Source organism: Meles meles, chromosome 18 (genome assembly GCF_922984935.1).
Source record: "Meles meles chromosome 18, mMelMel3.1 paternal haplotype, whole genome shotgun sequence".
Lineage (NCBI taxonomy): Eukaryota > Metazoa > Chordata > Mammalia > Carnivora > Mustelidae > Meles > Meles meles.
In genome coordinates this window covers 40359667-40385987 of record NC_060083.1, presented here as the reverse complement: position 1 = coordinate 40385987, position 26321 = coordinate 40359667, and the positions used below count along the sequence as shown (strand labels likewise).

Sequence of the window (26321 nt, the reverse complement as noted above, 5' to 3'; positions counted from 1 at the left end):
CTGCTCTAGGTAAGAGAGCTAACCCTCAGGTGATTCGGTGTTCATCTATAAGGCAGATGCTATGTTTAATTATAATGCATTTATAGATTCTAAGAACAAGGTAATTAAGCATGGTATATAAGATTTTTTAACAAACAGCACACAAGATATATAAACCCTCCCCACCTCTGATTGATTTATATATCAGATAAATATGTTACATTAACAACCAAAACACCACATATCATTTTACAACCACCATAATGACCACACTAACATCTTCAATAATCATATATTAGAACTTCCACATTACTGTTAACCGTGTTGACTACTTTAGAATTTGGAGAGAAACAACCAATACTCGAGGCAGAATGAAAAAGCTTAATCTCATTTGCCAAGTCACTCACTTAAAAGTCAACTATTTGCACTTAAAATGGCCACAGTTATTTCACTACTAATTATAGTGGAAGCTCAATAAAGGTTTGACCTTTCAGAGAATGGACTTCAGCCCATACTCCCAGTCTGGAATAGACTTCTAAAAACACTTTGGCCACGGCGCAGGCCAAATATTATTTTGACTTTCTTCCAAACCACTGCAAGTCCAACCAAGTGTTGTTGTTTTTTTTTTTTCCCCTGCAAACTCTCCCTGATAATCACCACTTGATTATGGATTGTATACTTTGTTGTGGGGGTGTCTAATCTTCTCTCTTCAACTAGATTATTTACTCATTAAGGAAGGCATCATATCCTATTCCTCTTCATATCCTCCACACAGCTTCTAAACTCATGAATGAATAAAAGCATCCAATATAGATACTCAATAGCTAACTCTTCATTAGCATATATTAAAATCTATACCATGGACAAAAAGACCAAAAAAGCTAACTAATTAGTTATATGTCAGATCAATTCAGGGACTTATTGTATGTCACTCGTAGTTATAATTGTTAGCATTTTTGGAGCCCTTTGAAAATTTTTTAGAAAGATTTTATTTATTTATTTGACAGAGATCATAAGCAGGCAGAGAGGCAAGCTCCCCGCTGAGCAGAGAGCCCGATGCGGGGCTCGATTCCAGGACCCTGAGATCATGACCTGAGCTGAAGGCAGAGGCTTAACCCACTGAGCCACCCAGGCGCCCCTGAAATTCTTTATAAAACATACTACTCCCAAATCATTCTGGGAAAAGAATACATTGACAAAAATACATTGACTAGAGAGACATATGTACCTGAAGAACCTGACTGAAACTTGCAAGAAATAGCTTAAGAGACATGATCAGGCCTCCTGCAAAGCCGTTTGGGTTTGCACTCAAAGAGTGTGTAGAGATCATGCAGGTGAGGGAAGGTGTACAGTGTGAGCCTGGGAAGGCCTCTCCCAGGGCAGCAGTGTTGGTTTCCATACTGGCTCTGTCTTGCTAGATAGAGGACCTAATCATTAGCCTCTTTAAAACGTACTTTCCTCTTTGGTAAAACAGAGATTAGATAGATGATTACCAAGTAGTTTCTTCCAGATCTAAAATGCCATGATTTTATGTAAAAAAAAACCTGGGTTCAATTTGTAGAGTACGTTCTAGTGAAAGAAGCATTATGGAAGATATCCAGCCATCAACGCATGAGAGACTGCCTTCCTGGGTACTGGACGGAAGGTTAGAGTTTAAACACGCACCAACAGCCCAATGTGCCAGGCTGAAGAATGAAAAATGGGTAGTTCATAGACAGATAATTGTTATTGTTTTTTTATTCTTCACAAAACATGTATAATCCTTGGTAATCATTTGTTTAAGTTATATAAATTACTGTCAACTTTGAGACCCAGTTTGTCATCCTTGTCTGTGATTTATACCAGACTATATAAACGACATGATGTCTTCGATCTAATAAGACATTTATCTTCATGAAGGAGGCCACTGCGATCCTGAGTGACAGCTCACTTACCCTTATCACAGTTAACTCAACATCGGTCCTTAATTTCTCCCAATGATCTGAAAGCTGATGGACTCACCTGAAGCCAACAGAAACTTGTTCAGAAGTCTGACATGCTTATGAAAGTACGTTTTAGGGTAGAATTTGTTCTTTGCCCCCAAAAGCGCAGACATGGAAAGGAGTAAGTTTTGGGTTCTTCCGCAGTGTGCACTGTAGACACACACACACACACACACACACACACACACACACACACACTCCATCAGGGTTGACAGGAGTCATGTGCCTTTACTAAAGAAAAATATTCCTGTGAGCAACAAAGATGAAAGCAACTGTCTGAAGAATACAAAGGAAATGAGAGAAATGCTTGTTTGAATGCATGAACGTATGCACGCATGTTTGTTGTGTATTCATAAATGGAGAGAGACCATTTTGAGTCACATTTGTTATCTCCGTTTCTAGTAAAAACTCTAAATATTTTCATGTCGTTTATGTGCTTAAAAAATACACTCACACAAAGGGGCTCCTGGGTGACTCAGGTGGCTAAGTATCCGACTCTTAACTTTGGCTCAGATCACAAGCTCAGGGTCTTGGGCCGGAGCCCCATGTCGGGCTCTGCACTCAGTACAGAGCCTGCTTGTCCCTCTCCCTCTGCTCCTCCCCATACTCGCAGACGCAGATGCGCCCTCTCTCAATTTAATTATTAATTAATAAAATCTTCAACACATACACACAAAGTAGTGGGCTTGACCCTACCAGTGAGAGGGAAGTAAACAGCTTGTTTTTAGCCCATTAACTCTCCCCACCTATTACCATACCGGTGACTGAGCCGACAATAGGTTTCTAACATTCCAAGTAAAGGCGCCCTCAAATATGCACATTTTCCTCCGAAGTCATCAGCAGGATGTGGCCAAAGATTTACCTGATTGGTAAGGTCACTTACCACGAACCATTGCATCGTTAATTCACATACCTCAGTAAACACTGTAAGACGTGCAGTTTATTTATCCTGTGAAACAACGTAATTTATACTCTAAACTCAGGCCTTATACATGACTCGGAGCAACGCGGGTCTCAAACTGGCTTATGAACAGACATCTTTTATACTCCTTGAGTAGAAGAAAGTCAGTTGGGGGTGCTATGGGTAGTCTAGTTTAATAAATGGAAGTTCTAGGGATAGGATTTTGGCTCAATAAGAGGAAGCCTTTTAAAACAAATTACAGCTCTTTGTAAGTATCTAATAACAAGACCTTGAAAACGTAAAGCGAAGTACAGAAAAATGGATACATCGACAACTATAATTGGAGATTTTAACACGAACTTCTCCGCAGATAAAAGCCAGGATATAAAAGATTTGAAGAGTACTATTTAAAAGTATAAAATAAATAAAAAGTAAGAAAACTAAAAACTGTTAAGAGTGTGTTCAATAAATATTTTTGGGAACCACACAGCACCTAAGCATAAATTGATCATTACTAGGTCACAAAAGAAGTCTCAACAAAGTCCAAAGAATCTAAGTGACATAGACTATGTTCTTAGATTATCATGTAATAAAAATTAAGTCAAAATAGAAAAGAAAGTTTAAAAATCCCTAGAACCTAAAAACAAACCAAAATAAAAACCAGGAATACACACACATGCACACACACACAAATGCTTTTAAATAATACGTAGGTTAAAAAGGAGATCATCAAAGGAATTACAAAATACTTGGAATGGAATTGCAAGTTCTAATGAAAGCAGGCACATATCAAATTTTGAAGGATGCAGTTAAAGTGGTATTTAGAGTATAGTTTTTAGCTTTGAATACATTCATTTTTTCAAATGAATGTTATACTCGGTGGAATAAAAGCAATAGGGAGAATGAGATGTAAAGCCCATAAAAATGGGTGGTTCAGAGGAAAAACATCCAGCTAACCAAAGCTTTACACAAAGCAGCAGGCTTGTAATCTATTGGAACCCTTCCTCCACCGCCCCCCTCAACCCCCAACCATGGATTAGATAACTTCATTTTTGGCCAAGTCACTGAATTTCTCTAAGCTTCAGTTTTTTAACCTGTAAACAGCGGGGATAACGGGACTTTCTTTTCTGAGCCAGTTTGAGAATTAAATGAGATAATCCACAAAAAGCATTTAGTGCAGCATAGTAAATGCTCCATAAATGATTCCTCTTACAATCATCCTTTCCAACTTTCAGAATGCATGATTCTAACTTTGGTACAGTGAAATTTAAGACAAATGTGAATTCCAGCCAAAAAACCTCTAATCAATAAAATCTAATTAATAAATTAAACTTTCATTTTTAATCCCACAATACTAATGTAGATGTGTTTAAAATACATTCTTCCATTCATTAGGGAATATATTAAAATAGTATTTTCTTCCTATTATTATTATTATAGAAATGAAACACACAAGGGTCAACAAAAGCTAGTCTATTATTATCATAATATCAAATCCAAAAATTGACTTCTATTTCAGAATTAAAATGAAAGCAGAGAAATGTAAAAAAAAAAAAAAGTGCTTAAACTAAAGCTGTGCTTAAACTAAAGCTGTGAAAAACTAATTCTCTTCATTTTCAAAATATTCTATATGTCTTTTAATGTACCTTTCAGAAAAGACATGGAGTTGAAAATGACCACTATTTGTACTTTAATGGGTCTATAATTCCTTTTAAATCAAGTAGTAGCGTATAATAAATTGATCAAAACCAGGCTTTCTCTTATTATTCTTCTTCTCCAAAAATGGTTAGAGGTCTTTAACATTCCCAGTTCTATCTTTCATTTCACTGGAGAATAAGAACCTTCTCTAACCTTCGATAACCTGATGTAAAAAATAAATTCTAAGAACATTTTTCTCACTTCTTCCCAGATTTATTTGTCCAATATTCATTCATTACTTTTTAATTAGAATGTGATAATATATATTACATGATAAATAATACACTGTTACAGATTCTAGGTTTCTTCTCCTAGAAAATAACTATTTTTTCTTTTTCTTCCAGAAGGAGTCACTATAACCTGTTTATAGAATGCTTTCCCCAACCCATCTTTAAAAAATGTATGTAGACCCATCTTCTAAAAATGTACACTAACAAGATAAGTTTATAAACACATTAAAATCCATTGTATATTTTGGACAGTGAAAGCAATCAGACCTTGAGCTGCACAGCTGGCTGGCTTTTGTACAGTAATTGTATCCAGTGTTTCATACTGCACTTTTTTTCCTTTAATATGGTAGAAACTATGCCTCCTTGGGTTTAGAAATCTGCATGTTATTACTTGTTAGCCAGTTTTCATTCCCCATGGTGGGGCTATGCTCTCGCTTATGGGTCTCTCTCTACAGGGTATATAGCCTGCTGTTCCCAGATTGAGGGCATTTGTAAAGCAAAAGGAGAAGAAATTGGGATTAGGTAGCAACATGCTCTCATTTTTATGCATGAGTTAGCCTGTAACCTTGGTGTTCATTTTTAGCTGTGCACCTGGCCAAGCTTCTATATGCTTCTAGGGCTCTTGTAGTCTTCACAAAAGCATGATACAAACACGACATGCACCGTGGTTATTGATTCTCACACTGAAGTTATGGGTAGACGGGTCAGACCATGTGTCCTTTTATAACTGTACATTTAGGGCACTGTTGTGGCTGAGGTGGAGCACAACAATGCTTAAATATTTTAACAGTAACCTTTCATTTTTCTAATAAAGATAAAATTCCGAAAGTCTAAAATAACTGTCACTACAAAAAAAAAGGTTAAGAATATCTTTTCTTCCTTAGCTATCCCATCAGCAAGCGAAGACACTGACTTTATATTTGTTCATTTGTCTACTTATTAATAGTGTGTTTTTGCAGTGAGATGGTAGGCTCCACGAGGACAGGGACTGGGACTGATATTTTACTGCATGTTTCACCTACTGCTTAGCAGTGCAGTGCCTTGCTATTACTCTGTAATCTTTAAATAAGTATTTGTTAAAATAGTAAGTATCATATGAAGTATTACTGTTGTTCTCAGTAATGGTAAAATCTAGTTGAACAGAATAGAACGCCTACTGAAATTTTCAACATCTTTATAACCTTTTCCTTAATTGCATAGGATATGTATTTATCACTACTTTTTTTTTTTTAAGATTTTATTTATGTATTTGACAGACAGAGATCACAAGTAGGTAGAGAGGCAGGCAAAGAGAGAGGAGGAAGCAGGCTCCCCGCGGAGCAGAGAGCCGGATGTGGGGCTCGATCCCAGGACCCTGGAATCATGACCTGAGCTGAAGGCAGAGGCTTTAACCCACTGAGCTACCCAGGTGCCCCATATCACTACTTTTTAGGGGAAGGAAACAAACATTTATCGCACCCACTAGGCATCAGGCACATCAGGCTAGTTTCAATGTTTTGCCAAAACTCATATTTAAATAGCATCTCCCTTTCTCTCTTTTTCCCCTCTTGTTTGTTTGTTTCTTAAATTCCACATATGAGTGAAATCATATGGTAGTTGTCTTTCTCTGACTGACTCCTTTGCTGAGTGTAAAACTCTCTACCTCCAACCATGTTGTTGCACATGGCAAGAAAAAGAGAGAGAAGCAAACCAAGAAACAGACTCTTACCTATAGAGAACAGATGGTTACCAGAAGGGAAGTGGATGGGGCATGTGTAAAGTAGGTGAAGGGGATGAAGGGGTGCACCTGTCATGATGAGCAGTGGGTGCTGTATGGAAGTGTTGAACCGGTACGTTGTATACCCGAAACTAATATTACAGTGCATGTTAACTAACCAGAATTTAAACGAAAACCTTAAAAAGGGACACTTTAAATAAAATGAATAGATAAAATACTTTGTAAAAATAAACATCATCCTACAACCAAATTTTTAACATACGAACAATCTATTCCTATCTATCGTTGACTGTGTTAACTTGGAGAATTCTCTTAACTTTTATACATGAAACTAAAAAGTAGATCTATGAAGTAAGAATTTAATATTACTGATCTAGTTAGCTCCTCTCTTATGAGGAACCTAATGGAGCAGAGTTTCTACACTGGAATCTTCTAGACACTAGACTTACCTCTTTCAACACTGTATTTTTTTAAAATTTCAACTCTTTTTAATGAAAATACTTTTAAGCAAACTATATATCCGTATAGTCTTAACCAAAATGTCTGGAACATGAATCCATCTTTTCTGATAATCCGGATAAGGATAGTGGTAAAGATAGTAGGGTGGTTAAGAGCAGAGGTTCCAGAGCTAGACTGCATCATTACAAATCCTGGTACTACTGTGTACTAACTGTGTGATCTCAGATCCGTTAACTTCCCTGGGTCTCCGTTTCCTTCTCTGTAAAATGAGGATGATCCTACTATCTACCTCTTCGGGCTATCCTCAGGATTAAATGATGACAGATGCAAAGTACTTAGAACACAGGTGCAGGTACACAGTAAGTGCTTCCTAAGGGCTAGCTGAAACGTTTTACTTTATTAAAGGCACTGGGCTCTTAGTTTCTGTCTACAATATGATACGGCCCCAGAGTGCCATGTTTTTGAATTCCCATACAAATTTTGTTTTGTTTACCAATTTTGTTTCCTGCATAAATTTTTAGTTGTGTTCCTGTGTCTCACCTCTATATTATTTGTTAATTGATGTCTCTAAAGTGGCTTTTCTTCTAAATTTGATGTTTTATCCTACTATGGGTTCGAGAAATCAAACCACTGTCGTGGTTAGAAATGTGTAAAAAGAGGAATCTCCAGTGAAGGCCTCGGGGCTTTCCCAAGGCTGAGTTACCGAAGTGTTAACACCACACTCAGGAACACCCATTTCCACTTAGAGGTCCTTCTGGCTTACTGATTGTGTTCTCAGCTGTGTCTGGGAAAGCTGGAAATACCAAATAAGTGACCTATGGATTAATGAGGTAGTATTGTTCTAATTCTGTCAGGCATTGGATTAATCAAAAACAAATGAAAGGTTGGTTTTGCCCTGTTAATTTTCTAAAATTATTAATAAACTACCAGTGTAATCATTAAGCTTGCAATCCAAACAATGCTTTTAGTGTACACTTGAGTCAATATACAGATCCTAAACTGCAAGGCCCAGTTTCTAAAAAAGCTCAGACCAAATAAAATGTTTCTGTATGACTGAATCCATAGTTCTGATGTGGATGTTATTAATGCAATGAAAGGGAGAAAACCTGATTTGCCAAAAAGGCTAAATGAAATAAGAATGGATGAGTGAACTAATATTACACTATATGCTAACTGGAATTTAAATAAAAACTTAAGAAAAAAGAAGAATTAGTGGATAAGTTAAAAAGAGAAAGGAATTAGGGATTACGAACTCCTAGAAAATGCCAGAGTCATAGGGAAATTTGAAAGAAAAATAAATTGAATGATTGCAGGCCAATAAAGAGAAATAAGGAATAGTTTACCAGCTCTACTCCCAATCCCTAAGTGAATAATATGTTCCAATTTAATATTCAGCTTAGTAGCATGTCTACCTTTTTCCCCCACCGAAAAGGCACAAGAGAGACTCTGGTAAGATAACCGTGTGCATCAGTGATGATCAAACCGTCTGTTCAAGTGGCCAGACGCCAGAAGAGACACAGTGAACCGCCCCCCCCCCCTTGGGCTTTCTGAGCCTGAGCCAGAAACTGGCAGCCACCTAGCCAAAAATTTTACATTCATGTATCTTAAAAATTCATGTACATTTTACACCCCAGCTCTATTACATACCAATGTGTTTTTAATATAAAAGTAATGTTTATAACAGTTGAATTATTTAACTCTCCCATTCCCAAATCTTCAAGTAAAATTAATGCTCCAGGAAGATTTACATTGTGGTTCTTGTGGCTTCCCCTTCCTCTTGAACAACATCAATATGGTTAGAGAGGGATATGGGAGAAGCATAAATACAAATTGTATCTTTGGGGCACCTGGGTGGCTCAGTGGGTTGAGCCTCTGCCTTCGGTTCAGGTCATGATCTCAGGGTCCTGGGATTGAGCCCTGGATCTGGGAGCCTGCTTATCCCTCTCTCTCTGCCTGCCTCTCTGCCTACTTGCGATCTTTGTCTGTCAAATAAATAAATAAAATCTTTAAAAAAAATCTTATTATGATATGATGACCTCAAGAGCCTCAAATAATCCACAATAAGTCAATAATCCAAAAATCACTAAATGAAACTCTGATTCTCGTGCAACTCTGTGAAACTAAGAAATCTGAAAGATGGTGAACTGGGCCCTGCCATTTTAAGATGTTCTCTTAGCTTTTGAGCTACAATTCTTAGAAAAAGATCAATAATGATGTCTTCCTGCTCCAGTATAGAATTAGTGTTTCCCTAAATACATTAGCTTCAGAAGTATTGAATTACCTAGAAGGATCAGCACCACAATGAAACAAATTGTTGTTTTTTGCAAACTAGCGATTACCAATACAGAGAACCCACTGAAGTTCACATGGTTCAACATGACAAAAGGCAAAAACACCAAGACAAAAAGTAACAAAGCAGCCTGATCAACCCAAAATCCAGGAAGATGACACTCACCCTCATCCTGATAATCAGGCAAAAAAGGTGCATCCAATGTGAGAGAAGGGCCGTGAGTTCCACTCTGATTATCATCGGAGCTGTCCTGCCCGAGGTAACTTTCAGCTTGGTCTCCCCCTAAGGGACAAAGAAGAAAGAAAAAAGGTCATACATTGGACATCTTTATAAAGGTCTTTGTCGATGTGTCCTGATATTCATCCTTGCCGTCCTCTGAAAGATAAATCTTTTACTTGGTGGACATGGCCGCTATCCATTAACATATGAGAAACAGATGAGTAAGAACCAACTTACCTAGATGGGAAATTTTCCACTCAGCTAACTGACTAGAACTTAGAAACTGTTACCATAGAGTGGGGACACCTCTTGCCACTTTCCATCGTTCTTAAAATGAAAACACAAACTATATATATACATATTCATAAATATTGGCTTCCATTAATTGCAACCTTTACCCTGAATGCCTGTTTCTGTTTATATTGCTAAATGGAACAGAATAAATCACACAAAGGGTTAACCTATACATAATACAATGTAACAGGTCAATATTCTTTCCTTCTCTAAAAACTAAGAGACTTGAAAACAGAGAGAACCTAGACTTTGCTGGATTCTATTCCAATTTAAATCACTACTTGTTTTGCAATCTTAAGAAATTCTCTCTTTATAATTCTAGTTTACAGCCTATGCAACCAACCCCTTAGGAATTCTAAAAGCCCTAAGAAGGTAATATTTGTTCTGTAAAATGGCTTTGATGAAAGGTAATGTATATGCAATACTGAATTATGCAATTAAAACAATGCTAATCCCTTTTGGGTGTTTTCAACATACATTGGATTATATTTTGTATAAGTGGCCCATGCTATTATGATACTTTAAAAGGTTCAGACAGAAGATGTTCGATCATTCAGAAACCGGAAGAAAAGGCTCTGCATTGCAAATGGCTTTCCTTAAAATCCCCCAAACAGAGGTACAGTCTGCTGATAAAAGGACACCAACAGCTGCTCAGTTCATTTCACAAACATGAAAAGGGGATTTTCAACTGAATTTAATATTATCTCAAATACTAATTTCCAAAGGAAATCACCAATGCTAATCTCAGTAAACACTGTCGAGTTTTGGCCCTGGATTTCAACGAGGGAGCAGTGAAACCAAACAACCTACATAGAATCTGTATTGCTTCACTTTAAAGGTTTATTTCCTACAATTAAACTGGAAGGATAGGGAGGATATAAAATGATAAAAAAGAGAATGGCTGTAGCCTTCTCTTTCCATAAATTAGATGATGATGGCTAGTCTCTTCTATGAACGCTTGATGGTAGGTAGCTTGTCTGTCCATAACTGACTTGAACACCTGCACATACAGGGCTTTAGGAAAAAAGTATGGACTTGATTGTGGAAAAGAAAAGTTAAAAACAACAACAACAACAAACAACAACCTCACGGCAGTACTGGCCAGAGCCAGAACAAATCCTCTCCTTTATTAGGGCCATAGATCAGGATACAAAGCTTATTACAGTTATGCTTAAGTATCGCTGTGAAATTTCCCTTATAGCCAGAAAAATTCTCAAATACTGGACTGAGGGTTAAAGTACTGAAATTTTGCATCAGTGGAATTTGCAAATCCACTGAAATTCTATTACCAAAACAATCTAATCGGACCACTTGGCAGGTAACCTGAAAGTGAGCTGTGAGGTTAAAGGAATTTTAAAATTGTGAGCCAAGCCGAAATCTATTTTTAAAAAAAGAAGTAGTTTGGGTTACCAAGCAAAATTTAACATTTGTAGGTATACGGAACATTATTTATCAACTGTTGTTCTAGACTCAAGGTTTTCCGCTTGCTTCAGAAATTTGACAAAGTTACTCTTACATTTTCTAGCATCCCAGGCTTTAAAAAAAAAAAAAAAAAAGCCGATCAAGTGGGACTTTGTTTTGCTGTATTTTAATGAACATTTTATTTTGGAATAATTTTAGATTTATTGAAAGCATTACAAAGATAGTACAGACAGTTCCCGCATACCCTTCACCCAATTTCCCCCAACTTCTTACATAACTAGGGTATTTCTGTCAAAACCAAAAAATTAACATTGCTACACGGCTATTAAATAAACTATAGACTTTATTTAGATGTCACCAGTTTTCCCACTAAGGTCCTTTTTCTCTCTTTTTTCTTTTTATAAAATTTAAATCTAATTAGCCAACATATAGTAGTACATCACTAATTTTAGATGTAGTATCCTTTTTCTGATCCAGGATCCAATTCAATTAAATTTAGAGTTTTCATTTTAAAAATCTCATCCAAAATACCAAATACCTGCCTGGATTTAGCATTCGATCTATCAGCTTCAGATGGAAAAGTCACTTCTGTGTTTTCCCTGGGTTTAACACAGTTACCCAAGGTGGGCTTTTTATAGCCATCCCTGTACCAAATGTAAGACCATGCCTTTGTGAAGTATACGACAACAAAGGTATACAACTCAATGAAGCAAAAACAGAGCCTGGGTTAGTACTAAAAATGGTTGTGGCGGGGGAAACGTTTAAAAATATGTTTTACATCCAAACGTAATTTGTTCCTGATGATGGAAATGTTGCTATAAGTGTTTTTAGTGTCACATCGAGTGGCCCAACTCCCTTGGGCACACACAGAAAAAGGCCTATAACACTATATAAATAGATACTCCCGTGTAATTAAAATGATTATAACTACTCAAGATGCATGGGTGAAAAGTTTTATAGGAGAACCAGCAATTACTGTGGTCATTTTGGATTTGTTTAAGTTTAGAACATCATTTTTCCTTAGAACATAACCGCAAGTGATTGCTGGATTCATCTGCAGCTCTGAGAATCACAGTTCCAGGCGACTACTACCGTCCTCCGGTGGGATCAGACATAAATGATCACAAACTATAGTGACAGACACTTCCATTCAGCAGCTCTGCAATTAGGGCTTTGAACTCCATTGCTTAGAGTGGCTTTCTCACAAGCAAGACCCCTTGCCACTAGAGACACACTTTCCCATTGCAACTTGCTCAGAATCAATATATTTCTATACAGATATATATTCTAACACACAATATCTCCATTAATCACGTCCACTACCTCCAGTCCCTTTTCTTTGTATTTCTAAACAAGATCTGGAGAAACTATATCAAGGGTTCATCTGCTATTAGCTGGTAATTTACTCCTCTATCCTAAGCGTCCTAAGAATTGGGCGCTAGATACACTCCTTAGTATATTCAAGGGCAGGTTCTCCACTGAGTATGGTACTGGGGGCCTATAAGGGGGATGATTTCTCTATTGTTCTTTCCTGAGAATCAAACTCAATTTCATTCATGCTTCGTAGAATGATAAGTTGAGAATTTCTGAGGTTTGGAGCAGAAATATAAAGCAGCTTTGTGTCAGGTGTGAGGTAATTATTTGCTAGGGTTTCTGTGCTATTTGTTTTTATTCCCAGTGTTTTCATTAACAGTTAATGAGTTTTCCCCCTTAATTCTGAAACAATAGCTTGGCCACTAGAAGTTGGCTTTTTTTTTTCTGCCATGGATTCAACCAGCTGTTGCTGCTCCATAAACTTTATGGAGAAGTGAATTAAACTGCTAAAAACTTTCATTTCCTAATTCAATTCCAAATAAAACAGGGAGGGGGAAAATGAACCATGATGATATTTCCCTTCTAGCTATTTTGACTCACAGCAAACCCATCTGATTCTGAACTTACGGGTACTATTTGGGGACAAAAACAGCCCATAATGACAACTTCACCAAAGAAATGAAAAAAAAAAAAAAAAAGAAAAGAAAAGATGGAATGCAGTTTAATCATAAAAAGTAACACAACAATAGCAAATAGATAAGACATAAATAGATGTTTGCTTATTTGACATATAAAGGCTCAATGGTTTTTTCACATTAGTATGAAGCCATCATCTTTTACTTCTAATTAATTGTGAGCTGTGTTATAAAGACTTTATCCACATCTGCAACCAAGTGTTTCTATAGCATGGTTCAAAAGTCCCAGGGTTTGCTATCACTTCACCAAGTATCTCAGGATAAAATAAAGAAATCGAAATTAATGTAGAATTATCAGCAATTTTTTGACTTTTGTTTTTATTGTTGCTATTGGAAGGGAACACATGACTTGACTCTTTAATATTTAAAAACCCATAAGACACACAGCTCCCTCTTTAAACTAATAAATTCTAAATAAAATGCTATAAATAAAAGTCCCTGATCCAAATCCAGTTAGTTTTCATGCTTGATAGCATTAATATTGCCAGGTTTTCATGGACCAATTTAATAGTAATGCAGTTCCCAAAGCTGAACTAAGGTAAGACTGGAAAAAACTGCAGAGTATTATTCCTTATTATAACCATCCACCTAAGTTATTGAATATAACACCAACTACAGAAATAGATTGGGTACATATGTGCCCATATATGTGAAATGGTCCTCCCATGTTAATATGTTATGGAGCCCATTTGCAACACCAAAGCTAAAGTTCTGTCAACACTTCTGTTATAAATTAGATAACATTTTGAACATACTCATGCATTAGAAAATGTATAGTGTTTCCCACAGACCATCTTAGAGGCTTCACTGGTTTCTAAATATCCATTTGGATTTGCGTGGTTAGTTCTTGTGATTAATCCATGTGTAGTGAAGGTCTCAAATTCTTCTCCATTGTATAGTCTGACTTCCTGCCCATCTCTTCCCCCCACCTCCTACATCTAGCCATAACTCAATATATAAATATTCTTTTTTTCCCCTCCAAGGCCCTGGCAGTGAGTGTAATAGTACTGAATGTCATTAAGTCTACAGAACAAATGATAGCCCAGGTAAAGAAAGTTTCCATTTATCATTCTTTTACAAAGTTGCTCCAATAAGATCTCAAATGTACATGAAATAAATTGAACCTAAGGTCAATTTTTTTTTTTTTTAGCTCATGATACTGTTTACTAATTGTACTATTTTTATCATGCAGAGAATAACAGACTTCCCAAGAACTTTTAGGGTTATCATTGCAGAGACTAGCACAGTCTAAATGATCAGAAATGGAATAAAATTGATTTGATGCTACAACCGAAAGGGTAGCGTAGCTTAATAATATTTCCTAAGGAACTACGTTTTTGTCATTTGGGGGTTGGACAGGAAAATGCCCATGGGAACCAAATGAAAAAATTTTTCCCCCTCCTTCAGAAAAGGGATCCTTTATGATGCAGTTTTTCATTTTGACCAGTAGGGTGGGCTGCAGTGTGTAGCATCACCCTCGTTCTTAAAAAAGAAAGAGGAAAAAAAAAAGGTAGCCACCAAGTGAACCCTTCTGTTCCTACCCTTCCCCCACCAGAAAACGCTAAGATTTTTAACCCTTCTTAGGTTTCACACAGGGCACTCCTCCTGGACATTAACAAACTGGAAGGCTGACAGCAACAAATATAAACCAGATAATTGTATATGTGACAACACACACTTCATAAAGCAAATTATAGCCTGTCAGCAATCATTCTGGCTTTATAACAACACATTCCCTCTACCACTGTCATTGTTTAACTGGTACTAAAATGGAGCCTGCTGAGTTAGAATATTTTCAATAGGAATGAGATTTTGACAGAATTCAAAACATGAAAACTTAAGTATTTGGTCTATATGGATAAATATGCTGGACAATAAGTTCATTTATCATATGTCAACCAGGCAATCATAACCTGGAATTATTGGTTCATAGTTCTGTTTTCCTTGGACCACAGCATTCTCAGTGTTTAATTCTTGTTAGGAAGCTATTCAACTGAATTCTCAACATGTTTTGACTTAGAGGAGAAAGTCAGTTATAGCAATAATAAAAAATAACAGCTTTACTGAAGTCTTACTGGGTATAGGCTCTAGGTCAAGACTCTTCGTGTATGATCTCATTTAGTTCTCAACATAGTCCTGCAATATATTATTGTCTCAAAGCTGCGGATAAAGACAGTGAGACACAGAGATTGCATAACTTACGCAAAGTCCAGTAAGTGACTCATAAGTTACAGAGCTAGGCTTCAACCCCACCTTGTCTGATTACTAAAGCCTAGTTCTAATCCACTGAGCTGTACTGTCTCCAAATCTGTACGCTTTATAAATTACGATCATTACTCAAAGGCAAAGCATACTGAATGACAGCCAGTGACTTGAATTTATGGCATGTGTTATTAATTAGTTTTTTCTTTACTTCAGTAAAATAAATCTACAATCAAAAGTATAAATTATTATAAATAGTAGTAATACTAGTAGTTCCATTAGGTATGGAACTAATCAACAAAGTCAAATGTGGTCAGTGATTTCATGAAGAAGGAGCTGTTCGGTTCACGGGTTCAAATTTACTGTGGTACTATCGTTGTAGTGATTTTTTTTTTAAAGATTTTATTTATTTATTTGACAGACAGAGATCACAAGTAGGCAGAGAGGCAGGCTGAGAGAGAAGAGGAAGCAGGCTCCCTGCTGAGCAGAGAGCCCGATGCAGGGCTTGATACCAGGACCCTGGGATCATGATCTGAGCCAAAGGCAGAGGCTTTAACCCACTGAGCTACCCAGGAGCCCCTGCCAACATCTCTTCTTGAAAGAAACTATAAGACCAGTTGGATACATGACCTAGGGGCGCCTGGGTGGCCCAGTCAGTTGAATGCTTGACTTTTGATTTTGGCTCAGGTCATGATCTCTGGGTTGTGGGATGGAGCCCCGCACTGGGCACTGAACTCAGGGCAGCATCTGCTTCAAATGCTCTCTCCTTCTCCCTCTTTCCCTCTTCCCACTCATGTACTTTCTTTATTTTTCTCAAATAAATAAATAAACAAAATCTTAAACACACACACACACACAGAGACAACTACAGGATCTACAGGCTAAGGGCAGCATAAGAAAAGTTTTATGGAGGTCCAAAGGGTAAAAATAAAACAATATACAGTAAAGAATAGATTATGGGTAAGATTAGCAGGACTGAACACACAAAACAACTTCTAACATCTTGAGGAATGGTAAGTTTTCTTTGTGAATGATATAGACCTCCAGTACCAGGGAGCTGTAATGGCAGACGGTGACAAGATTCAGCCTTCCAGTGACTACCCCACCTCAAACAGGGTTTCCTGTCCAGGTATGAAAACAGCACATAACAACAACATCAACAACAAAAATCTCTCACTATCAACAATTCCACCCAGTGTTTTGTCCCTTTTGGGACAGAAGTTTCACATAGAAGAGCTTTTCCTTATTTCTAAAATTTATTTTTCTTCTTTTATTAGGGTATCACTAACAGGAAATTTTAAGTTAAGGAAAATACCTTCTGGAGAGGAACTGTGGCCAAGAGCTGCTGTGGGCTGGTAAGTTTGTGTAAATACATGTCAGATGACAAGGGGAGGTTAAAAGACTCACTCTCTTACTCTTCGCGTCACAAGTCAGCAGTGACCGGAAGCTTCATTTTGCATATCATATAAATGCCCTTGTCCATAACTAAACCATTCCTTTCCTGTATTAGTGATACTCCAGCCATCCTGGTAAATGATAACTATTAAACACGTTTCTGAGAGAAGTATGTGTTGATGGGAAGCACAGTGAAAATTTAATGCTTTAAAATTTGGCTCAATGAACACATTATTTAGCCTCCAAAAATCAAACAAATTCACTGGCTTTCAAGTCCAAAGACTTAACCCACTTACCCACAGAAGTTTTACTTAGAAAACCAAATCTGTATTCAAATTAACCATACAGTACACATTTCTCTCAATATTTTGTGTCCAGAACATGAAAATTCATTAGAAGCAGAATTCCTGAAGCAGACGAATCCTTATGACAAACTTCTCTGTTTGGAAACTGTACTTCTTACCTGATTTTCTGTATTGATCCAGGGATAATACTCTCTAAAAGAAATCACTTACACCTTTTTTTTCTCAATATAAGTTCCCAGATCAATGAAGCTTAAAGTGCTCACTTATTTGCTGGTTATTTTCTTTGTCATTTACATAAAATAAGAACTTTACGAGCTTTCAATGACCACATATGGAAAAAAAAGACTGAGATAGAGTAAGAAAGGTGTTCTTTACTGGTGACCATGGGTGTTATATGATACTACTTTGTCATTTATTTTTAAAATCACTTTCAAGTGATAAGTCAACCCAATACACCCACATATTCTGTCCTCAAACACTGGTTTCATATGTAAAAATAAATAAGTAAAGGAGAAAAAAACAAAACAAAACAAAAAAAAAAACCCCACCAAACCTTGAACAGATATGAAACTACCAAATCATGATTCAACTGAAAAAGAGCTCACTACTGTGTTAAATGTAGTTTTTTGGTAAGCTTCTTTTTTGCCCCCAGTAGTACTGAGATATCAATGACCTTGTATTAGTTTTAGGTGTACAACACAGGGATTTGTATATATTGTGAAATGATCACAACAATAAGTTTAGTCAAAATCCACCACTTCACATAGCTGCAATTTTTTTTTCCTATAATGAGAACTTTTAAGATCTACTCTAGCCGACTTCCATATATATAATACAGTATTGTTAACTATAGTAAACTTCTTTATTAGATTAAAAAAAGTTAAGCATGCCCAGAATAAAAATTTCAAACATTTCAAGAAGGTATATAATGAAATCTCATTTTCCTTCCCTTCTCTTGGTTCTTCTCTCCAGAGGAAACCATTGTGAGGCTTTTTGGGTATTCTATAAATTTTCTACCTAATATATATAACAAGTGTCTGCAATAGTGGTTTTTTTTTTTAAACAAATGGTAGCATTTGTCCAGTTCTGTATTCTGCTTTTCCTCCTATTCATTTATCTTTGAAGTTCCTCCATATCAGCATATATCAATTTATCTCATTTTTTACTTTAACCAATTTTTTAGTAAAAAAAAAAATAATAATACATGCATATGGTGAAAATTCAAACAGTACCAAAGGATATAAATAATGAAGCTTCTCTCTTCCACTCATATAGCTAGCCCCCTCAGCAGAGGTTACATGCTTCCAAAAAATAGTCTGTACAAGGTGAATGTATATACACACACAGAAACAAATTGTACAGTATGTGTCTAAATTGACTTTTCACTTAACCATATACCTTGGAGAGCTGCACATGTTACACACACATATATATATTATGTCCTTTTAACCTATATGTAGCATTCCAGTAAATGAATGTGACGTAATTTATTTAACCAGTCCCCTAATGCTGGACATTCGGGCTGTTTGGAGTCTTTGCTATTCCAAACAATATTTGTACATAATATACTGTGTAGAGAATATAGAAAACAGCAGCATCTGATTCCAATGATCTCTTCCTTCAACTACATGAAATTCAGTTCTTTTTCTTTTGTTTCAATATCATCTACTCCAGAAAAGTGCATTTAGAAAGAACATAAAATCTGAGAAAATTTTAACATTGAAAAGAAAAAAAGTGAATCTTTTCACTTAAAAAATTTTATTCTTTTTGACAATTGTTATAAAATAGTGTATTAATTTTAAAGTACACTTGTCCACCCTTAAAAAAAAAAACACCCCAAACAGTAGATGTATAGGATGTAAAATATTTGAAAAGGTATCAAAGTCAGTAATTAACTTCAAAAGCAACTTGTGTGTATATCCACTTTCCACAGATTAATTTGTATAAAATGTAGCAAATAAGGAAAGGGGGAAAGGACTAAAGGAAGTCAAGTCACAAAAGCAGCTGTCAAGATTGTTGATGCTAAAAGGTTGGGCTAAAGCCAGAGGCAGGAGCATTTGTCCTGTGTATATTTCCTGCCATTAAATCCCCAAAAGACACAGAAAACATTCTGGAAGATTTCTTTATAAAAAGTAGTATAGGTTAGGATATTCTAGGTTCATAACCAACACTTGTGTTTATAAAATATTAGCATTCCAGGAATAGTGATAGAAAGATATTTAATAATAAATTACAAATATTGTAAATTCAGACTTTTTCTTACAGTTGCAAACACATCATAAATTTGGGCTGTGTTTCTTTGTATAAATCCTACTTACGACTGTGCTAAAACCTTTTGGCATGAATGCAAAGAGTATTTTCATAAATAAAACTTAGTAAAATCACTGTACACTCCATTAATTTAAAAACACTCCTCTTCAACTTCAAAGGGAAACCCTTTTCTCCTTTTTTAGTGCAAAAATGGTGTTTCTTTGCTGCTTTAATGGTTTGCTTCTTGTAGCTGTCATAACTACATGCTCCAAGTATGTGATAGTAAGAGACGAGAAGTTAAATGACATCTAAGCTTCGATTCAGTATGTCTCAGACATTACAGATCCATGCCTCATGGATCTAACCTCTGAAGTGTCTACCAATAAAAATTCTGAACACACATCCTATAAGTGCAAACCTCACAAATATGTATGTAGCCTTATACTTGGGTTCAGCTGGAATGGATGAATTTTATGGGAGGACATGTGATATATACAGTTTAAGTTCTGTACATGGATTCACTCTCAAAGCCCTACTTTGAAATATAAAAATAATACTTGCTTCCACTTTAGTAAGTGACTACCAGGTGGCAAGCCTTCCTCATGAGTTCATCATCTCACTATAATTCCCTACAACTCCCACTATCTGTGAAGTAGATAGGATTAGCAATATTTTGTAGATGAAGAGGTTATGTCACTTGCCATTGCTCCCATAGTTTATAAGTAGTGGAGCTGGGATTTGAATTCAGGTCTGATGTCCAAACTCATGCTCTTGCCATCATAAAATATTAAACATGAAATTTTTGTAAAAGCTAACAATTCGATGTATTTTGTGTCTATGATACATAACGTATTTTATGTATTAATGTATTAGGTCTCACAATAGAATTAAAAAGATAATGTCACTTTTTTTATTACTCTCAACCTGGAATTCTTTTCTTTTTATCTTTGCATTATGAAGAATTTTAAATGTATACAAAAGTGGACAAAACAGTGTAATAAACTCCCATGTACACATCTCATCCATCTTCAACAAGAGTCAATTTATGATCCATCTTGTCTCACGTAAACCCCCACTCCATTTCTTCCTTTCTCTCCCATAGTATTTTGAATATTATTTTGATACTCAAAATATTATTTTGACTAGCAGATGTCAGACATCTTTTATTTTATCTTTAAATATCACAGCGTGTGTCTCTTCAAGATAAGGAATCTTTTAAAAAATATATAAGCAGGGGCGCCTGGGTGGCTCAGTGGGTTAAAGCCTCTGCCTTCGGCTCAGGTCATGATCCCAGCATCCTGGGATCGAGCCCCACATCAGGCTCTCTGCTCTGCAGGGAGCCTGCTTCCTCCTCTCTCTCTCTGCCTACTTGTGATCTCTGTCTGTCAAATAAATAAATAAAATCTTTAAAAAATGTATATATATATATATAAGCATAACACCATTGTCACACCTTAAAAATTAACAATAGATTTTTTTTTAATTGAAGTATAATTGACATACAATCTTCTATTAATTTCCAGGGTATATCATGGTGATTCAGTATTTATATATATTATGAAATGGACCCCAAGATAAGTCTAGTTAGCATCTGTCACCATAGAAAGTTATTACGATATTAGTGACTCTATTTCCTATGCTGTACCTGACATGCCCAACAATTATGTATTTCATAACTGGAATCCCCCTTCACTTATTTCACCCACTCTGGTAACCAACAGTTTGTTTCCTATCTATGAGTCTGTCTCTGCCTTTTGTTTGTTCATTTGTTTTGTTTTTTAGATTTTACATGTAAGTAAAATCATATGGTATTTGTCTCGCTCTGACTAACTTCACTTAGTATAAAACCCTCTAGATTTATCCATGTTGTCATAAATGGCAAGATTTCATTCTTTCTGATGGCTATGTAATATTCTGTTGTATAATATACCTCATCATCTTTATTTTTTTTTTAAGATTTTATTTATTCATTTGAGAGAAAGAGGCAGAGAGCATGAGAGTGCAGGAGCCAGGCGGAGGGGCAGTGGGAGAGGAAGAAGCAGACTCCTGGAGGAGCAGGGAGATCCAGTTAAGGCTTGATCCCAGGACCCTGGGATCATGACCCAAGCCGAAGGCAGACGCTTAACTGACTGAGCCACCCAGGCATCCTGTAGGTTGCCTTTTCTTTTTGTTGATGGTTTCCTTTGCTGTGCAAAAGCTTTTTAGTTTGACATAATCAAAAGTAGATTCTTAACATAAAATAAAATATCCAATGTTCACATTTCTAATTCTCTCATAGCTACAACTTGTTACAGTTTATCTAACTCAAGATGAAAATGAGGTCCACACATTAGTTGATGTGCCTTTTAAATCTCTTTTAATCTACAGTTAATAAGGCTTTATAATAATATTTTCTTTACTCACTTTGCATTATTTGCTTTTACCAAGCTGTATTTTTAGGCATCAATTTACTTTGACAAAGGATACAGGCTTGCCATTTCATAAGATATTTAAGATTCACACAGTGGAAATTTTTCATGTTAAAATATGCTGGATCATTTTCTCAGAAACTCTCTACATCACTCAGGAAAACACTCAAAAAGCTAGCAAGAAATTTTACTGGTTTATATTTACCATTATCACAAATGTAATGTGAGTGATCTTTGGATAAAAATATATGATTTTGTTATATGTATTTATATATATATATAAGGTCTTTCTTTAATTTTTTATTTAAATATTATGTAATTTGCTTTAGATTCTGGGCCCATGGTGGGCAATTTTTCTAATATTCATGATGATGTTTTTCTAGCAATACATTTTTAATTATAAACATTATACCTTGTAATTAAAATTTGATTAGACTCTGTTGATAATTAACTCATTTTATAAATAGGGAAACTAAACATAATGAAGTAAATCAGTTTGCTCAATACCATAGAGTTATACTGTCACCGTATCTGAAAGGTAAAACTAATGTGTGTTTAACATCTGATCAGTATCATGTTTTGGGTATCTGATTAATGAAATGATAAAAGCTCCATGGTAAAGATTCCAGTGAATTTTCTTTGTAACTTTAAGTGAAACACTATGGAGAAAAAAGTTCTTAAAACAAACAGGACTTGAATTGTCAAAGGAATCTATGTCTTATTAAAAAATAAAAATAAAAAGCCTGTCCCAGTTTTTCCAATCATATTTGAGCTCATTAAAAGAGCTCTTTCATTTATGTTCCTTCCACATTAAAGTAATAAATTATTTGGATTATGTTTTATTTTCCCCATGTTTCATTCTTTATTAATGAACATCATTCAGGAAGGTGACAGTGGACCAATAAGAAAATTTGGGTGGAAATGTGAGGGAAAGAATTGCCATTAACATTGTTGTAAATACGATCTACATTTTCTTACTGTCCAGATTCTGTGCTAGGACTTACACATGTTACCACCAGTCCTCATAATGCCATTGCAACAGACAGTAAAATACAGTGACAGAGAGCATGGGCTTTGAAACTATGAATGAGCATGGAGTTTCTTATTGGGGTGACAAAAATGTTCTGAAACTAGAGAGTGGTGATGAGTGCACAACTCAGTGACTATACTAAAAATCACTGACTTGTATACTTTAAAAGGGCAAATTTAATGTTACATGAATTATTTCTCAAAAAAGCTATTACTTTTTAAAAAGCGAATGCTATGGAGTCAGCCTAACCAAGTTAGAATCTTTGAGGGGCAAGATCTTGAATGATTCTCAACCTCTCTGTGCCCGTGTCTGTCAAATGGGTTTATTAGTACCTACTTCATAGGGCTATGAGAATTAAGTAAGATAGTGTATATAAAGGTCTTGGCACAGTGTCTGGCAGATCCTCCATTTTTTTTTAAAGATTTTATTTATTTATTTGATAGAGAGAAATCACAACAAGGCAGAGAGGCAGGCAAAGAGAGAGAGAGAGAGAGGGAAGCAGGCTCCCCGCTGAGCAGAGAGCCCGATGCGGGACTCGATCCCAGGACCCTGAGATCATGACCTGAGCCGAAGGCAGCGGCTTAACCCACTGAGCCACCCAGGCGCCCCAGATCCTCCATTTATAGATAGATGAGGCAACCGAGTTTCAAAGCAATTAAGCGATTTGCTAATGTCACATGACCTTTAGCTAAATTGTATAGGTGGGATTTGAACTAGGTCTGTCAAGCCTCAATGTCCATGCTCTTTCTTTTTTTCTTTCCCCCAAGATTTTATTCATTTGCCTGAGAGTGAGAACAGGAACACAAGCAGGGGGAATGGGAGAGGGAGAAGCAGGCTTCCCACCGAGCAGGGAGCCCGATGTGGGGCTTGATGCACAGCTCAATGCGGGGCTCCATCCCTGGACTCTGGGATCATGACCTGAGCCAAAGACAGATGCTTAACAACTGAGCTACCCAGGTGCCCCTATCCATGCTCTTTCTACCATACCAAGTTTCTTCTCTAGAACAGAGACAAGACTCTCCCTGACACTATTCAATAGTCACTCCTCCACCATATTAAACCTGGGATTGAATGGAATGATGGATAAGAAAAATTTTATTTGCAAACTTCTCTATGCCTAGGTAGTCCATTCTCCCAGCATCTTTCTTTAGAGGGTAAGCTTTAAAGCACATTGTACCAACTCATCACAGACTTTTCCAATACCAGTGGTTTAAATATAGGCTACTAAGGAGATTTATAAAGAAGGGATCTTTTATAATTAGGACCTATTTTTCTGGGGCACCGGGGTGGCTCAGTTGGTTAAGCATCTGCTTTTGGCTCAGGTCATGATTCTGGGGCCCTGGGATTGAGCCCCTGCAGCGGGCTCCCCTGCTTCTCCCTTTTCTTCTGCTCCACAACCCCCTGTTCATGCTCTCTCTCTCTTTCCACCTCCCTCTCTCAAATAAATAAATAAAATCTTAAAAAAAAAAGAGAGAGAACTATTTTCCTTCCAGACACCAGATTCTAGTTTAGTCCAAATATCCTGAAGAACACAAGTGTGTATTTAGGCAAATGTCTGGAGTTGATAAAATTTATCCCATCATCTTCCTGTACAATGATCCTGCCTAGACAAAAATGATAAGGAAATCTGAGGTCATCATTTCTGTTTTTTCTCACTCCCTTCCCAATACTACCTAGTCGTCTAGAGCTTTTTAAATTCTTCTGCCAGCTGTTCTCTTATTTACATATTCCTATACTTTTCATATTCCTAAACTGTCCTTGGGTACCTTACAGAGACCTGTTAGTGTCCCCACACACCCTGCCAGTTTCTGAAGCACTTAGCAATCAGCTAAGATCCAATCAAAAGAACAAGGTAAAAGATCACCCCCTTCCCCCCAAAAAAATATCTTAGGGGGAGGAGCAAGGCTGGGGCCAAGACACAATATGGGTTTTCCAACTTGATCTTTCCCTATATTTACTTCTAAATGAGCAAAGAATTTGCCACATATATCCAATCATTGTTGAGAAGAAACACAGTTCTCTGTTTTAAGTAAACTCTTCAATTGTCCCCTTGGCTGCTCTACCTCTTCCTCTTTCTAAGAAAGACTGCGTGGAAGTTGCCGTCAACCTGAGAATGACTACAATGCCACTATTACAAGAACCTGGTAAGATCTGCCCTTTGTCTTTGTAGCCCCGTATAGTCTCTTGTGTTCTACCCCAAAATTCTCTTCTCTTTTCAACATTACTATACCATAGCTCTGACACGAATTCTTTATTTCTCCTTTAGGTAATTAATTCTACCCTCACGGTTCCATTCGTTTCTGCCAGTTCACATTCATGTTTTGCCCCCTGTGGATTTTGGTTAACATCTGTTAAACCCTGAACTATACAGAGCCATTGCCTGAATAGCATATTTCACACTTTGCAAAGCAAACTGCTACTTTGTTACATAGAATTCTCTGTTCTCAGTCTGTGTTTTTAGCCATAAGTGCTTTAGGACAGCGAGATACACAGTAACATCACATCACATTATTTAAAATATAAATACTATGACCAACTTACAAGAGTCAAAAAGCTTTAAACCTGTAAGATTTTTTATTTCTTAAAGTTTGATTTTAAAGACAATCTTAAATAGACTTGAAATACACTAAAGTATGATCTGGGAAAATTAAAATTTTCATGAAACTAGTATTATTCATCACAATTTGAATTTCTCTAAGGTATTATGCTCATGGAGAAAGGATTACATTGACAATATTAAGAGAATAGAAAAACTGGAAAGTTTACAATTGATTTTAAAAAATTTTAGAGTAAAATAGTTCATAAAGCTATTTGTAAGCTTGATCTAAAACTCTCCCTGATTCTCTGAGAAAATTAAAAAACATTTATAATAGGTTAAGAGTTAATATTTAGAATGATGTTTCTGACATTCTCAACCAGAGTATTAAAAGAAAGAATACATATACTTTAAAGATATCCTTTCAAACTGAATTTGGAAAAAAGAATTCCAATTTTGAACCTTTTAAGAATATGTTCTAATCCTGTTTTTTGTTTTTGTTTTTTTTTTAATTTTGCACACAGCTGTCTGTTGTAGTTTTTAGAATCATGCCAGATGCTGGGTTCATCAAGCAAAAGCAGGAAAACAATGGTTTGAAAGCAATTAGAAGCCCCGAGACTTCAGTGAGGCTCATATTAAAATGTGATAACACTGTTCTAGTGGGAATTTCAACACTACTCCATTTCTGACATTTCTGGGCTGCCAGACAGGCAAGCTGTGTGGAGGAGCACAGTGACCAAGGAGGTAACATACTGGAATTTATTTCTGGAGCAAATGAAGAATTAGCTGAGTTGGAGCCCTCCCAAGGTTTTTATTATGGACTCGGCCACCATTTTATTTGAATGTTAGTAGATCCTGTTGGCATCTGACAAAGCTTAAGGAGTAAAAGCGTATTATAGCTTTGGCTCTGTAAAATAATCTAGCACCAATCCACTCAGAAGGCAGCTGCATCCGAGCCTCTTGGTGCTAAAACGCAGGGCAGGGGAGCCCAGCAG

General features: G+C 36.4%; 1 protein-coding gene across 1 annotated transcript in view; it reads right to left on the bottom strand.

Annotated features, from left to right (window-relative positions):
* The window catches only part of SKAP1 (src kinase associated phosphoprotein 1), a 276798-nt gene that overhangs the window by 192484 nt on the left and 57993 nt on the right, over positions 1 to 26321 (bottom strand). Inside the window, exon 4 of the mRNA XM_045986519.1 lies at positions 9422 to 9538. Within this exon, the coding sequence (XP_045842475.1) occupies positions 9422 to 9538 (117 nt within the window). The remainder of the gene's footprint in view (positions 1 to 9421; positions 9539 to 26321) is intronic.